Source organism: Pongo abelii, chromosome 7 (assembly GCF_028885655.2).
Source record: "Pongo abelii isolate AG06213 chromosome 7, NHGRI_mPonAbe1-v2.0_pri, whole genome shotgun sequence".
Classification (NCBI taxonomy): Eukaryota; Metazoa; Chordata; class Mammalia; order Primates; family Hominidae; genus Pongo; species Pongo abelii.
Window position 1 is genome coordinate 102,222,208 of NC_071992.2, and position 17,733 is coordinate 102,239,940.

The 17,733-nt window shown below is 36.2% G+C and overlaps 1 protein-coding gene across 11 annotated transcripts in view; it reads left to right on the forward strand.

Annotated features, from left to right (window-relative positions):
* Window positions 1–17,733, forward strand: part of WWP1 (WW domain containing E3 ubiquitin protein ligase 1) — a 127,847-nt gene that overhangs the window by 94,353 nt on the left and 15,761 nt on the right. For all 11 annotated transcript variants that reach the window (XR_008528061.2, XR_008509176.2, XM_024250992.3 and 8 more), the window contains 4 exons: window positions 3,487–3,646; window positions 8,984–9,117; window positions 9,208–9,348; window positions 13,346–13,466. Coding sequence is in view for 9 of the 11 variants with exons in the window: in XM_024250992.3 (XP_024106760.1) it covers window positions 3,487–3,646; window positions 8,984–9,117; window positions 9,208–9,348; window positions 13,346–13,466 (556 nt within the window). In the remaining 2 variants the exon portion in view is untranslated. The remainder of the gene's footprint in view (window positions 1–3,486; window positions 3,647–8,983; window positions 9,118–9,207; window positions 9,349–13,345; window positions 13,467–17,733) is intronic.

The window sequence follows — 17,733 nt, forward strand, 5'->3', positions numbered from 1 at the left end:
GTCAGGAGATCGAGACCATCCTGGCTAACACGGTGACACCCCGTCTCTACTAAAAATACAAAAAATTAGCCAGGCATGGTGGTGGGCACCTGTAGTTCCAGCTACTCGGGAGGCTAAGGCAGGAGAATGGCATGAACCTGGGAGGTGGAGCTTGCAGTGAGCCGAGATCGTGCCACTGCCCTCCAGCCTGGGTGATGGAGCGAGACGCTGTCTCAGGAAAAGAAAAAAAAGTTTTTAAAGCTTTTTGTAGAAATGAGGGTCTCACAGTTTTGCCCAGGCTGATCTTGAACTCCTGGGCTCAAGAGATTCCCCCAACCTTGGTCTCCCAAAGTACTGAGATTACAGGTGTGAGGCACAGCACTCAGTCTGAATATTTTCTTTTTTAAAATGGCTGTACAATATTTTGTTGTACGGAAATATCATAATTAATGGATTAGCATGCATACATTCTTATTTTTTGCTATTGTAACATCATGTGTTGGTTTTATGTTTATGTTTTTAGTCCAATCTGAGTCTCTTTTGGGAATAAAGTTTTCTACATTCACTAAATATATTGTTAACAGTAGACATTTGTGAAGCAATATGGGTGGAAAATCCTTTTATTTTTTAATTTGTCCCTTATTTGTTCTGCCCCAGCCTAATTTGGCAACAATTTATTGTTTAGCAAAACATTTTGATTAAATCTTTCTAAAGAATTCAAACTTGATTTTCATAGAAACAACTGCTTTTTTGAACTCATTTCAGACGTGTACAGAATTACAAAATCACAGTTTTAACACAACTGGCAAAAAGAGATACAGAACCAAGTACAACTGGTGGGAATAGATAACGTGATAATATATGTGGAATTATCAGAGTTTTGTTTATATTAGCATATTTCCTCATTTACAACATCATTAAACTTTTCCAGAAACGAAACACTGCCTATCATAATAAATGTTCATATTGCATCTATTGTGAGTTTATCTCAATTTCAGAAATGTTCAGACATAAGAAAGGTACATCTTAGAAATGAGGAAATATGGTATTTTTACAGTGTGTCTTTATTAACATTTACATTCTTATCTGAGCCCTTATTTGCCTCAACAATTTGGGTCTAAGTTTTATATTTTGATGGTTTTAATGAATATAGCTAGTTCCTCCATAACATGATTTTTTTATTCCTAAATTTTTTATTTAATTCATGTATTGGTGGGCTAGATTCATCAAATGGTTTATTAAAGAGTTTACAGGATTGATATATTCCTACAGTCTTTGCATAATGTTCTCTGTTGCTTTTACATATAAACAACAATTTCACTAGATATAAATTTCTCGCACACTTGTTTTTCCAATACTCACATTGCTTTACTGTTTTCTAGCATTGAATGTTAGTACTGTGAAGTGTGAGGCCAGCCCCTTGTAGGAACCTTATTTTTCCTTTGGGTGCCCACACAGCCCTTTTTCCTGAAGTTCAATAATTTCACTGTTGATTGTTTTGTATCTTTTTTTAGGAATATATTAAGATCTTCCTTAATGTCAGGGAAGTTTTCTTCTATTATGTCTTTGAATATTTTTTCTGTTCCATTTGTTCCATTTTTCTTCAGGAACATCAGTCATGGGTATGTGGAATCTCCTTTGTCAGTCTTACATGTCTGTCATCTTTTCTCTGATCATTTTTATCTTTGTGCTTTTCCATTTTATTTTGATTTTTCTCAAGCCTATCCTCATGTCACTGTTTGCAGTACTGCCCTACGTTTTGCTGCTTCTAATGTGATTTTTCTTCATTAGTGGTTTTACTGTTTTCTTCATTTTCTTCTTTAGGCTCTGCTAGTTCATCTGTTGTCGCATAATTTTTTCAACCTCTTGTGTCTCTTCAGTTTATTTGAGAGTATTGAGAAGAATATGTTGAAAGTTAATTCTTTTGCCTTTTGCTAGTTAGGAATTTTTCTTCCTTTTCTGCTAGCATCAGGGGAAAGGTTAGATGCCATGTTTTAGCCATTCTTCTTTTGAATTGATTCAGTTTTCTCTGGGCTGTTGTTTGCTAAAAATTATCTGAAGCATCTGGAGGGTTTATTCCTAGTTTTTATATATGTGTCTAAACACACTCTCACTAGACCTGCTCCATCCTCTTACCTGGGGCATGTCTTACTTCAGCCTCATCATAGAGGGAAGTCACTTGGTTCAACTACTACTATGTTACAACTGGACTTAGTTTTAATAATTGGTGTTTACTATTTCTAGTTGATTTTGTTGAGGACTCCCTTCTCTGCCCTTCAGGCAGTATCAGCGATTGTGTTTTATAAGCTTTAGAAAAGCATTTATTAACAGGCTGCCAGGCCAGATGTAGCCTACATAGAGGTGGCCCTCATTGTGATTTTACAGTTTTTAAATTACTTGATGACATTTGAAAATCAATAGATTATGCTTAAGAATGAAGATTTCTGACATCTCTTTAAAACACTCAACCCACAATCCTGCCTTCTCACGTGGCATCAGTGGGCTGAATCAGAGTCGCTGTTTCCCCTGTAGATTAGCATATATTCTGTTTCACTACAGTGTCCACCACTGCCCAGTTGTTTGAGGACTATGATAATATGCCTAGAAATTCTTCTTCCTTAAAACCAATAATTTAGCAGCTATATAAGGAATGGAGGATTGTGGCTAAGCAGAGAATGTGAGCCCCATCTAGAGAATAGAGAAGGAATCCCCTTGTACTTACAGATCACTGTAAGCATCTGAGTTTGGAACCCTTCTTTAGAAGAAACTGCTGTTGAAAAGAACCTTTTAGAGATTGGGTTTATCTTGTAATACCTTTATCTAGTTGGATTTCACATATTGGACTTTAAAATGGGTGGTAAAAGGTTAGAGATTGCTTATCACATTTAAAGATTTAACCTTTTAAATTTTAGTTTCATTTTTAATGCAATGACAATAAAGTTAAAACTGTTAAATAGCAGCAGTGCTGTGTATCTCGGTATCACCTGCAAATGTACATTAAAACCTATTGTATATACATCCTAGAGTGCTTGTAAGAATTAAGAATACAAAAAAAATACATGGCTTTTGCCTTTGAGAAACTTACAGTCTGATGGATGGGGCAAGTCATGTGCATAAAAATGAATTAATATTGTGAGATTGTTACAACAGAGTATTCAGTGACTGATATTAATACAAATACACTGGAAATTGCCTCAAAAAATTGTTGAAGTGGGATTTAAGCTGAATTGAAGTTGAGGAGACATATCCAAGCAAAAGTGTGGCATACAGATAAGCATGTTATATCTATATGAGGATCAGTGAATTTGTAGTTTGGCCACATCAAAACTAGCAGGTAACTTAAATGGAGAGCCAGATCATAGAAGAACTTGGATGGAGGGCCAAAGAATTGGGCAGTGGAGTTCTTAAAGAGTATTGAGCAGAGGTATGATGTATATATGAGTATATTTAAGATCTGTTTTTAAATTCACATATTAATGCTAAAAAATAACCTTGACTTTCTTATAGAGAATGGTTTTTCTTGCTTTCACATGAAGTTTTGAACCCAATGTATTGCTTATTTGAGTATGCGGGCAAGAACAACTATTGTCTGCAGATAAATCCAGCATCAACCATTAATCCAGACCATCTTTCATACTTCTGTTTCATTGGTCGTTTTATTGCCATGGTGAGTTCCTGACTTTGTTATTTTTATTTATTTAAATTTGTTACAAATGTATTACAGAAGGCTTTAAAAAAAAAAGGATAAGTATTATATTTGCTATTCACAAATTTTATTACCAAGAAAGTTTCCCTGGAGAATGTAAAAATGTATTTTTGAGTACCTGTATAAAATCAAGATTATGAATATGAAGATTATGTTTATACAGCCACTTAGTCTTTAAAAGTCCTTTCATTTTTAAAATTAAAACCCATTTATAGTATGACTGCTTTTATTTGTTCATTTATTTTTAATAGAAAAAATTTTAATTCTTTTGAGACAGGATCACACTCTGTTGCCCAGGCTGGAGTGCAGTGGCGTGATCTCAGCTAACTGCAACCTCCACCTTGCGGACTCAAACGATCCTCCCACCTCAGCCTCCCAAGTAGCTGAGACTACAGGCTCGCGCCACCATGCCAACTAATTTTTTTGTATTTTTGGTTGAGATGGGGTTTCATCATGTTGCCCAGGCTGGTCTCAAACTCCTGGGCTGAAGTGATCCGCCTGTCTTGGCCTCCCAAAGTGCTCGGATTACAAATGTGAGCCACCACTCCCAGCCTACTTTTCAATAAAAGGAAAATCTGAGCTATCTAATAATTGTATTTGATTGTTTTTGGAATTTTAAGAGCTTTGCAGAAGCCCTTATGGAACTATTGTCTTTTGGGAAGTGTTTGTATTTATTTATTTACCTATTTATTTGCACTTTATTATCTGTTAATTCATTCAGCAAAAATTTATTGACAGTCTGCTGTAATGCCAAGCACTGTTTTAGGCTCCAGAGATAAAAAGAATACACAGTCCCTGCTCTCAGGGACCTAAATTCCATTAGATAGAAACAAATAATCAATAGATATATTCTGAAGGAAAGAGTGTGTTGCTTTTTTTTATATGGTGTGGTTAGAGGAAGCCTTACTGATGGATGACACATGAACAGAAATTGAAGAAAGCTAGGGACTGAATCATGCAGATATCTTGGAGACTATTCTAGGCATAGGGAACAGCAAGACAAAGGCTCTAATGTGGGAGTGCATTCTTGATTGAGAAAGAGACCAGTATAGTTGCAGCAGAGGATATGAGAGAGAATGTAATAGGAGATGAGATTGAGAGATGCTGTGTGGGACCTTTAGGAAATTCACATAAGAGTTGAGTAGGGCAATGAGTGACCTGATCTAACTAACATGATCTGACTTAAATTTTATTAAGCTTGCTTTACGAGTATGTAGAAGACAGACTATAATTGGGGGCATAGGAAAACATGGATAGAATCAGGAAAATCATTTGTAAAAATCCAGGTGAAAGATAATAGTGGCTTGGACTTGTGTCTTCTAGCAGTGGAGGAAGTGAGAAGTGATTTGGATTCTGGGTATATTGCGAAGTTAGAACTAACAGTTTTCTGACAGATTAGATGCAGGGTGTGAGAGAGAGTCAAGTATGGCAACAATATTTATGACTAGCTTGTCTGGTTGCAAATTTTGGGGGTGGGAGACATCCAGAATATTTAGGTTTGGCTTGTTAAGTTTGAAGTAGACATCCACATGGAGACGTAAAAGAGATAGTTGGAGGTATAAGTCTGGCAATGAAAGGATATTTAGTTTGGAGATAGGCATTTGGGAATTCTTGGCACATAGAGAGTATTAAAAGGCAATATGATTGTTTATAGAGTGATTATGGATGAAGAAGTTGTTCAAGGACAATTATAAGTCAGGGAGATAAGTAACCAACAAAAGATCTGAGGTAGTAGAATCAAATAGGAGTGATCCCCAGAGGACAAGGGAAGAAGAAAGTGTGTTTTAAGAAGGAGGACATGATCAACCCTGTCATATGTTACTGATAGACTGAGCAAGATGAAGCCTGGGGTTTGACCATTGTACCTGCAAAGGTGAAAGTTATTCATGAGTGGTAGGGTGGAAAGACTGATGGGAGTAAAATCAAGAGAGAATGGAGGGAGAGTGGATACAGCAAATATAAACAAGGAATCATAGAGAATTGGTCACTAACTAGAAATGCTTATGGAGTCAAGAATGGGAGGAGAATAAAACATTTGTATTGCTGATGGTGATGACTAAGTATCTTAGTCTGTTTTGTGTTGCTATAAGGGAATACCAGAGGCTGGATAGTTTATAAAGAAAAGGGGTTTCTTTGACTGTGCAGGCTGTACAAGAAGCATGGTGCCAGCATCGTCTTCTGGTGAGGGCCTTAGACTGCTTCCTATGAAAGTCACATGATGAGAGAGGAAGCAAGGGTGGGGAGGAAGTGCCACACTCTTTTTAAAACCAGCTCTGTAGGGAACTAATAGCGTGAGAACTCACCAGGGCATTAGTCTATTAGTTGCAGGTCAAAATTCTTTGTTTTTCTTGTTTAATTTTAGAATCAGGGGTATATGTGCAGGTTTATTAAAAAAGTATATTGTGTGATGCTGAGGTTTGGGGTATGATTGAACCCATCATGCTCAGGTAGTGAACATAGTACCCAATAGGTAGTTTTTCAACCCTTGCCTTCCTCCCTCTCTCCCTCCCATAGTAGTCCCCAGGTGTCTATTTTTCCCATCTATTTATGTCCATGTGTGCCCAATGCTGAGCTCCCACCTGTACGTAAGAACGTGCAGTATTTGGTAGTTGGCTTGGGAAAATGGCCTCCATCTGCATCTGTGTTGTTGCAAAGGATATGATTTCATTCTTTTTATGGCTGAATAGTATTCCATGGTGCTTACAGTCCACCATTGATGGGCACCTGGATTTATTCTAGGTCTTTCCTATTGTGAGTAGCGCTGTGGGGAACATACAATGAATGTGTCCTTTGGTAGCACAATTTATTTTCCTCTAGATATCTATACCCCGTAATGGGATTGCTGATTCTCATGGTAGTTCAACTCTTAGTTCATTGAGAAATTTCCAACCTGCTTTTCAAAGTGGCTGAACTAATTTACATTCTGAACAAAGTATATGTCTCTTTTTTTTCTGCAGCCTTGCCAACATCTGTTATTTTAACGTTTTAACAAAAGCCATTCTGACTGGTATGAGATGGTGTCTCATGTCTCATTGTGGTTTTGATTTGCATTTCTCTGATTAGTGATATTGAGCATTTTTTCATATATTTTGTTGGCTGCTTATATGTCTTGTCTTTCCTTTTTTTTTTTTTGAGACAAGAGTCTTGTTCTGTCACCCAAGGCTGGAGTGCAGTGGCATGATCTCAGCTCACTGCAACCTCTGCCTCCTGGATTCAAGCAATTCTCTTGCCTCAACCTCCTGAGTAGCTGGGACCACAGGCACGCACCACCACACTCAGCCAATTTTTGTATTTTTAATAGAGATGGGTTTTCACCATGTTGGCTGGGCTGGTCTCGAACTCCTAACCTCAGGTGATCCGCCCACCTCGGCCTCCCCAAGTGCTGGGATTACAGGCGTGAGCCACCGCGCCCAGCGGCTGCTTATATATCTTCTTTTGAGAAGTGTCTGTTTATGCTTGCCCACTTTTTAATGGGTTTTTTTTCTTGTTGATTTGCTTACGTTCCTTATGAATTCTGGGTATTAGACCTTTGTTGGATCCATAGTTTGTGAATATTTTCTCCCATTCTGTAGGTTAGTTTACTCCCTCTCTCTTGCTGTGCAGAAGCTCTTTAGTTTAATTAGGTCCTATTTATCAATTTTTGTTTTTGTTGCAATTCTTTTGAGGACTTAACCAGAAATTTTTTTGTCAAGGCTAATATCAAGAGGGCATTTCCTAGGTTTTCTTCTAGGATTTTAATAGTTTTAGGTCTTATATTTAAGTATTTAATCCATCTTGAGTTAATTTTTGTGTATGATGAGAGGTAGCACTCTAGTTTCATTCTTCTGTATGAAGAATCCAGCTGGGGGATCACATTTCAACATGAGATTTGGAGGAAACAAACATCTAAACTATACTGCCAAGTTAGAGGATAAAGAATTTGATAAAGTCAGAATATAAGGAATATAAGAGCAATGGGCTTGAATTGGAGAGAGGAAGAGATTTATTTAGCACACACACCAAGTGATAGAAAGATTATCTATAATAAGATTATATGGATTCAGATGCTAGTAGTGAGCAGATATAGTAGAACACACAAAAGTTTTCTTCTGGTTGCTTCTGTTTCCTCTGTGAAATAGGAAGTAAGATCATCAACTCAGAATAAGGAGTGGGGAGAAGTAAGTATTTGAGGAAAGAAGAGTAGGAATGAAATAGTCATCTAGGAAAGTGGGAGAGTGAATGCAGTAGGGAAATGTGATTACCAGGAAACAGACCAGTGACGAAATATGACTATCGGTCATGGAGCAGTCAGCTTGGTTGTTTATGCATTTCTAGCATGTTCCATTGCCTAGGTACAGGCATTGAGTAACCTGAGAGTTGAATTTAGCTAGGCTTGGGATTTTGCTAGAAATACACTGGCGGAGGTAGGGTTTGAAGGGAGTTATTTTATTTTATTTTTTGAGACAGAGTCTTACTCTGTCACCCAGGCTGGAGTGCAGTGGCACGATCTTGGCTCACTGCAGCCTCCACCTCCCAGGTTCAAGCAGTTCTCCTGCCTCATCCTCCTGAATAGCTGGGACTACAGGCGCGTGCCACCATGCCCAGCTAATTTTTTGTATTTTTAGTAAGGACGGGGTTTCACTGTGTTAGCCACGATGGTCTTGATCTCCTGACCAAATGATCCACCCGCCTCAGCCTCCCAAAGTGCTGGGATTACAAGTGTGAGCCACTGCACCCCGCCTTGAAGGTAGTTATTTTAACGATTGACTATGGAATCTAAACTGAGTAAGAGAAGACATAACTTCATGAGGGAGCTAAGGTAGTATTAATAGCTTCAGTGGATTTTTTTAGTTCCCCAAAATTGCTGGGAGTCTGGGGCTTCCTGTGTTGGCTATTGTGAATAGGAGCGAAGGCACGATGGGGTTAGTCCTAAAAGCCTCACAGGCAACGGTGAGAGTAAGAAAGGAACGGGAGAGCTGCCTTTTCAGGTGCACAGGGCCCTTTTATATTTCCTTATCTAGTTAGGTTAATTCAATTTATAAAACATTTAGGGAGATTGAGGCAGGGTATGGTAATAGAAGTCTTTTATCATCCTATACAATTTTTGATATATGTTATTGTAGCTATGTGTTATAAAATAGATTGTTTTGTTTTTCATACCTAGCATTTTATATAATATTTTAGTTTTCATGATTTATGCCATTCACTTACTGAATGCTTTGTTTACTTGTGAAGTCTCATGATTTTTCTTTTATCATTGTTCTCTAAGAAATTGTTATTTTGCAAATTTTAAATAAAATTTTTCATTTTTCTTTGCAGGCACTATTTCATGGAAAGTTTATCGATACTGGTTTCTCTTTACCATTCTACAAGCGTATGTTAAGTAAAAAACTTACTATTAAGGATTTGGAATCTATTGATACTGAATTTTATAACTCCCTTATCTGGATAAGGTTTGAAGATTTTGTTTTGCAAAAGTCATTTTTTTGAAACCCATTTTGTTTCATTTTGTTAATTAGTGTATATATATTTATTTCACCCAGAGATAACAACATTGAAGAATGTGGCTTAGAAATGTACTTTTCTGTTGACATGGAGATTTTGGGAAAAGTTACTTCACATGACCTGAAGTTGGGAGGTTCCAATATTCTGGTGACTGAGGAGAACAAAGATGAATATATTGGGTAAGGTGATATACCTTATTAAGCTTAATTTCTAGAACACTTTAGAACTAAATCCTCTCTCTGTACCCTTAATTTCATCCCCTTTTCATGCCTTTGGAAAGTTCTTCTCACCAGTACCAATGTTCTTGAAAAAAGACAATATATGTTGCTTCATTTTCCCACTGCCATTTGCTGTAACCAGTCTACCATTTCCCTTTCCATGTCATTTTCCCTTTTTTAACTCAGGCTTTTAAATAGTGCTCACCACAGCCTGTTTCTTGAAACTCAGTGTTTTCTTGAATTCCATGATCCTATGTCATACTGATTTTCTTTACATGCTCTTGTTGTTTTAAATTTTTGTTTTTAGAGAGAGTTTCACTCTGTCGCTCAGGCTGTAGTAGTGGCGTGATCATAGCTTACTGTAGGGTTGACCTCCAGTGCTCAAGCAATTCTCCTGCCTTAGTCTCCTGAGTAGCTGGGACTACAGGCTTATACCACCATTCCCAGCTAATTTAAAACAATTTTTTTTTGGTAAAGATAGGGTCTCACTGTATTGCCCAGGCTGGTCTCAAACTCTTGGCCTCAAGTCATCCTCCTTCCTCAGCCTCCCAAAATGCTGGGATAACAGGCATGTGTCACCATCCTGGTCACTTGCTCTTTTTTAATGGCAATTCTTTAAATCTCCTATTTCCTAAATGTAGGCATTTTTCCAAGATTTTATTTCAACCTGCTTCTCTAAATATTCTGCTAACATAGCTTCAATTTTCCGTTAAAGTTATATCTGAACTTTGGAAATAATTTCCATTTGCCAGCCAGGTAAATCCAAACATTTTCAGGAAAGAACCAGGCAGTAAACTTTTTAGGCTTACAGGCCACATTTCTTATTGCAACTACTCACCTCTGTGGTATAGTGCAAAGGTAGCTATAGACAGTGTATAAACAGATGTGTGGCTGTGTTCCAGTAAAACACTTGCAGACACTGAAATTTGATTTTGTATAATTTTCATATCCCAAAATACTTTTAATATTTTTCAATCATTTTTTTAAAATGTAAAGACTATTCTTAGCTCAAATGCTGGACAAAAAAACCAGATGATTAGGCCCACGGGCCATAATTTGCCAGCATGTGAACTACAGATGACCCATCTTAAAATGTAATGGGTCTAAAATCAAACTTTTCATTTTTCCTAGATATTGCCTCCTACTGATGTCTTCTATGAATAGTACTACCATTTTCCCCTCTTAGATGCTAGCTGTCATCTCTGTCTCTTTCAGATTTTTTGTTTTTTATATTTGTTTTGAAAATGGGATTAGATTATACACATTACTCCATAGCTTATTTTTTTTGTCTTAAGGACAGTACAGTTAAATCTAACTCATTTTTTAATAGCTAGGTACATTGTGGTGTATTTTTTTCTATATTTTTCAGCTATTCCTGCCAGTAGAGATCATTTAGGTTGTGTCCAGTTTGGGCCACTGCAAACAAGACAGCAGAAAACTTCCTTAAGCATGAATCCATACATCCTGCTACTTGTTTCGTGGGCTAGATTTTTAAAAAGTGAAGTTACTGGGTCAAAAAGCATTTAATAGATATTGCTATGTGGCTTTTGTAAAATGTCACAACCATTCTTTTTTCCTTTCTTGTAAATTGCTATGGCCTTTCAAATTTACATCCTTAGTGTCTCTGCTTACCAACTTTAATGTACCCTTCTTAGCTTGGCATTCTTGGCCTCTTCTTATTTTTCTGCTAAACCAGTCATCTCTGAGTGAGAGAAATTACCAATAACTGATTTTCTTTCTTTATACTTTCGTACTCTATTAGGTATTTTTGTTTTGCTTTGTTCTACAGTGTGCATTTATTAACGCTAGTTGGAAAAAAACAGTAACACTAGATTTTGAGGAAAATATATTCATCAAAAGATCATGCATAAGGCACTGGACTTTCTATATTTGTTAAGCCTGAGCCTTCCACAAAGTCCAACAACAATAAGTACCACAACCTGAGTGGTTAAAAAAATGCTATCAGTGGTTTCAAATATCAAAAGCAGTCTAAATAAAGTTTCACAGTGTAAGATGTATATTCACTTTCTGTAAAGTTAAGCACTGTTTCGAACATTTTATCACTGTAATACTATTGATAGCTAATCATGAATGCAGCAATTTTTGGAGGATTTTGTTTCAGTCTTACATAATAACAGACTTTAGTCTTGTTTTTTAATCTTGCTCTTGAAAATTATATGATAACACTCTTGTTTAGTTGTAATACCTTATTTTTAGTGCACAAAATAGGCCATCAGTGAATCTATAAGTAAATGAATGGTAGACATATATATGAAGTACTACTGGAATCCAAAGTGGGAAGAGAGCTATTGTTTCTGCTGGGAGGAGTCAGGAAAGTTCTTCATAGGACATTATGTATTATGTTATGTCTTAAAAGATGCATGAGAGGCTGGTGGCTCCTGCCTGTAATCCCAGCACTTTGGGAGGCCGAGGTGGGTGGATCACTTGAGCCCAGGAGTTCAAGACCAGCCTGAGAAACATGGCAAAACCTCATCTCTACAAAAATAAATAAATAAAATTTTTTTTAAAAATTAGCTGGGCATGGTGGCGTGCGCTTGTAGTCCCAGCCACTAGGGAGGCTGAGGTGGGAAGATCACCTGAGCCCAGGGAGGTCAAGGCTGCAGTGAACCAGGCAACAGAGTGAGACCCTATGTTAAAAAAAAAAAAAGATACATGAAAGCTTGCCTGATAGAGGGAGATTTTTGGGACAGGGAAAACAGCAAGAGCAGAATTGACGTGTTAAGGGGATAAGATGATGGTGGGAATTAGTGGCTATAGTGGAGCCTACAATGATAGCTAGGTTTAAAATTACCTTGGTTTAAAATTTGGTTGGATAGAAGGTGAGAAAGTGAAAACACTGAGTAAGGTGTACTCTTATATTGAGTGTGGTGGTAAAGGGAGGACAGAGTAATTTAAAAGAGACACTGGGTTAAAGGAAGGGTTTTTGGAAAAGAATAGTCTGAACACCTTTGTGGACAAATGGGAAGAAAAGTTGGAGTTGGAGTTGAGGATACAGGACAAAGAGGGTTTAGGGATTGAAGAAAAGTTTTGGAGGCAGCCTTAGAAAAGCATAAGGCCAGCTTCCTCTAGAAAGCAAAAAGAAGAGTTAGAAATGGGAGGAGTGTGAACAGCTTGGCTTTCTCTTCATCGGCTAGAATCTGTGGCTTCTGTGTATGAGGTGCTCTAGGTAGTTCTTTCCAGATCCATCTCCTTTTGGAATCTCCTTTTACGGATTTTGTGTCACTGACAGATTTTCTTCCTTATTTCCTTTCTATCATACTTCCCTGCTCTTACAGCTGCTTTATATATGTCTCTTCAGAATGTTTTGTTTTCATCTTAATTGAGTTCTTCTATTCTATTAGGAAATCTTCGTGTTTTCCAATAAAACAGCAGGTAAAGAACCTGTTCTCCAGCCTTAAGCCCTCTCAGACCATAAACCTACACCAGCACATGGCCTGTGGACATATGGTCATTACATACTGAGACAATCCCTTCCCTTCCTGGTGTGGAAGGCTTTGAGTCAGAGTCCTCAGGTCTGTCATGGCAATGCTTGGTTTAAGAAGAGCCTGTTAAATGACTAGCTGTTCCTTCCCAGTGGGCACATGATATTTGGACTTATTTGTCTAGATATAAACAGGAAATAATTAGTGCTAGGATTTGGCTATCTTACTAAATAGTGAAGAACCTCCTATTTATTTTCTTTCTTTTTTCTGTTTTTTCCTTTCCTATTTATTTTTAAAGCATCCTTTTTAATAGTTACCAATGTGCTATAACTGATTTCCTCAAATGTGTTAACTCTAAAATTATATGTATTCATACGTATACACACACATCACATTTATATGTTTATATATGTGGCATTTAGAAAAAGAGAAAGAACTATAGAAGTTCTTGGCGTTTTTAAGTATTTTACTTCACATATAAATTACCTATTTTTAAATACCATCTTTATTTTCAGTTTAATGACAGAATGGCGTTTTTCTCGAGGAGTACAAGAACAGACCAAAGCTTTCCTTGATGGTTTTAATGAAGTTGTTCCTCTTCAGTGGCTACAGTACTTCGATGAAAAAGAATTAGAGGTTAGGCCCTTTTATTATGCTATTGTAGGGAATGTTAGTTGGGGGGAGGGACTAATTTAGTGCTTTTACAGAACAGTGTTCACACATTTTAAACTCCTGTAGCACAATCTTGAATCCTCTCATTTGTCCTGATGTCAAGGTGGTATTTATTCTAGCATTGGGTAAGAGTCTTAATTATGTTCTCTGAACCATATAATGCCATGAGCACAAAATCATCAATCAGTGTCACTTGTTAGGGGTCTTGAAGAGTTGTTGGAACATTATTAATAATTCTGAAATTTCAGTTTAGTAGTGAGTTGCTTCAAAGATCAGAATTTTAAGTCTTGAGTTCTTAGTGGTCTTAACTGTATTTAGACTTGTTAGAAGTATATCAGGCATGTGATAAAATATATCTTAAAATATACCATCTTAACTATTTTTAAGTGTTCGATAATGTTAAATATATTCACATTGTGCATCCAATCTCCAGAATTTTTTCATCTTGCAAAACTGAAACTATATCCATTAGACAACCCCCTTTTCCCCAGCCCCTGGCAACTACCCTTCTACTTTGTTTCTGTGAGTTTGACTACTGTTGATACCTCCTATGAGTGAAATCATACAGTATTTTACTTTCTGTGACTGGGTTATTTCACTCAGCCTAATATCCTCAAGGTTCATTCGTCCTGTAGCATGTGTCAGCATTTCTTCCTTTTTTAGACTGAATAATACTCCATTATAGGTATGTACACTACCACATGGTATTATCCATTTGTCCCTCGAGGGACCTTTGTGTGGCTTCCATCTTTTGGCTGTTGTGAATAGTGCTGCTGTGAACACAGGTGTACACATATTTCTTTGAGGTCCCGTTTCTTTTGGATATGTACCAGGATGGTATTGTTGGATCATATGGTAATCCTCTATTTAATTTTTTGAGGAACTACCATACTGTTTTCTCTATCAGTTGCCTCATTTTACATTCCTATTAAACATGTAGAAAGATTCCAGTTTCTCCACATCTTTCCCAACACTTATTTTCTGTTTCTTGTTTTGGTTTTTTGCTTGTTTTTTAAATAGTATCCACCCTAATGGGTGTGAGGGGATATCTCATTGTGGTTTTGATTTGCATTTCCCTAATGATTAGTTATCAAGAATTTTCTAAATCTTATTTTCCCATATAAGTTAGGACATAGGCCGGGCATTTGAATAGTCCTTGGCATTTCCTCTCTGCCTGCTTTGGGTGTGCTATTTTAATTGTAGCCTTTTATTAAGAAACTTGGTTCTTTCACGTAATCAAATGTGCATATGGAAAACAGCACTTCAGATTTCATAGAGTAATATTCCTATGTAGGATTTAGCCTTCTGGCAAGTCTGACTAACCTAGGAAGTACAGTCATCCCTCGGTATGTGTGGGAGATTAGTTCTGAAGGGCACCTGTGGACACCACAATCCATGGACACTCAAATCCTTACAATTACAGTATATAATAGGATAGTATTTGCATATAACTTACACACTTCTCCCTTATACTTTAAATCATCTCTAGATTACTTATAAATACCTAATGCAATGCAAATGCTATGGTAAATAGTTGCTATAGTATATTTTTAATTTTTTAATTTTTTTTAATTGTCATATTATTGTTTTTCTCAAATATTTTCAATCCACCATTGGTTGAATCTGCTGATACGAAAGCTGTGGATATGGAAAGCCGATATATATGAAAACCAGGACTCTGAACCTGACTGACATAGACTGTCACTAATCCTGGTTAACATCTTTCTTAACAGTTTGCTTACACAAATTAACAGAAACATATTAGAAGATTAGCATGGAAGACATTTTTAGAGTAGTATTTATTAATCTTTTTAAAAACCACAGACTTCATTTTTAATCTGAAGATGGACATCTTGCATCCTCTAAATTCATACACCTAAATATTCCATACCTCTAATTAAGAATGTCCATGTTAGAGGTGCACTCAAAGAGGGATGTTATAGTGGGAGCCCCATATTGAAGTGGAGATGAAACTAAAACAGGAGATCAAGAAGCATAAGAATAGGAACATACAGTTTATGTACCCTTGGCAGTGTTTATAATGTTCTCACATACTGCCCTGTATGTGGGAAGGCCATATGATACCTTTCTTTTACATATAAGATGACTGAAGCCCTTAATGATTATTTGCCTTGAGCTAATCAGTTAAGAGTACAATTAAGAGTGCTAATCAATTAAGAGTGCAGAGCTGTGTGAGAAAATACAGATTTTGTCTTGTTTTGCTTTGTCTTGAGTTTTACACCTAGTCTGTTGTTCTTTCTTCTACTGTCATTCATTGCCTCTCTTACCATAGTAATGGTTATTCATACTATTATTCACAATAATGGCTATGCACAGTCACACCCCCCTTTTATAGGTTAACATCTGTTTAATGCTTAAGAAGATATGGTAGTCATTCTTTATGAAAACTCTTACCACACTAGGAATAGAAGGCAACTTTCTTAGTTTGATAAAGGGAATCATCATCAACAACAAAAAACCTTAGCATTATTCTAAATGGTAATATTTTGAAAGTTTCCCATTGAGTTTGGGAAAAAGGCAAAGATGTCTACTCTTACCACTTCTATTCAATATTTTACCAAATACCCTAGCCAGTGGCAAAAGCAGAAATAAGAAGTATAAAGATGGGAAATAAGTAAAACTGCCTATATTCACAGATGAAAACATGATTTTCAGCTTAGATTAGAAAATCCTAGGTAACCCACCAAAAAACTACTAGAAATAATAGTGAATTTAATAAGGCATGGGTACAATGTTAATACTTTAAAAATCAATTGTATTTTTATGTATTAGCAACAGACACTTAAAATTTAGATTTTGGTTTCATTTGTGAAAGCATCAAAAAATGAGCAAATTTAACCAAAAACACACAAGACCTCTATACTAAAAACTGAAAACATTGCTCAGAAAAATTAAGGAAGACCTAAATAAATGAGGAGATATACCATATTATATTGTTAAAGTGTCAGTTCTCTCCAAATTGATGTAGAGATTCAACATCTCAGCAGAATTTTTTTATAGAAAGTGACAGGCTGATTTCAAAATCAGAAGGAAATACAGAGGCCCTAGAAGAGCAAAGCCAATTTTGAGAAAGGACAGACTTGGAGGATTTACATCACCTGATTTTAAGACTTATTTCTAACACCATAGTAAATAAGATAGTGTGGTATTTGTGAAAGAATAGACAAATTGGTGGAACACTAGAATGTCCAGAAGTAGACCCACACCTACATTGTCAATTGATTTTCAACAAAAGTAGTAAGATATTTCAATGCGGAAAGGGAATATCTTTTCAACAAATGATGTTGAATCAACTAGATATCCATATGGAAGAAAATTAACTATAAGCCTACCTCAGTCCATATTTAAAATTAACTTTGACCTTACCTCTGCCCATAAAATTATTCATGCTTATAATTAAAAAGAATTATAAGCCTGAATGTGAAAGTGAAAAAGAAAACATAAGAGAAATCTTGATGTAGGCAGAAGTTTTTTAGAACAAAAAAGCAAATAACCAGGAAAGAAAAATATGGATAAATTGGACTTCTTCAAAACTAAAAACTGCTCTTCAAAAGATACCATTAAGTGAAAAAGCAACCTACACACTGGGAGAAACTACTCAGACAAAGATCTTATATCTGGAATATATTAACAAAAAAACTCATGTAACTCAATAAAAAGATAAGAAAACATTTTTAAATGGACAAAGGCTTACGTCACAATAGGAGATACACAGATGGCAAGTAAATACTTGAAAAATGCTTATTAGTAATTGGGGAAATGCAAATCAAAACACCACTTTGAGATAGTATTGGTAGTTTCTTATAATGTTAAATGTACATCTACCTTATGGCCTACCAGTTCTACTGTTAGGTGTTTATCAAAATGAAATGAAATATATATCCAAACAAAGACTCGTACATAAATGTTAATCATTTTATTCATCAATGCTAAAAATTGAAAGTAACCTAAATGTTCATTAACAAGTGAATGGATAAGCAAATTGTTGTATATTCATATAATGGAATACTATTCAGTGATAGAAAATATGAACTACTGGTTCCAACAACAGCATGGATGAATCTCAAAAACATGTTGAGTGGGAAAAACAAAAGAGGATGTGTGTATATGTATATGCACTATATATCACAAAAATATGTATGTATGCATATACATGGCATTCTTAAAAGGACAAATATAATCTATGGTGAAATCACTGATCACCTAAAAC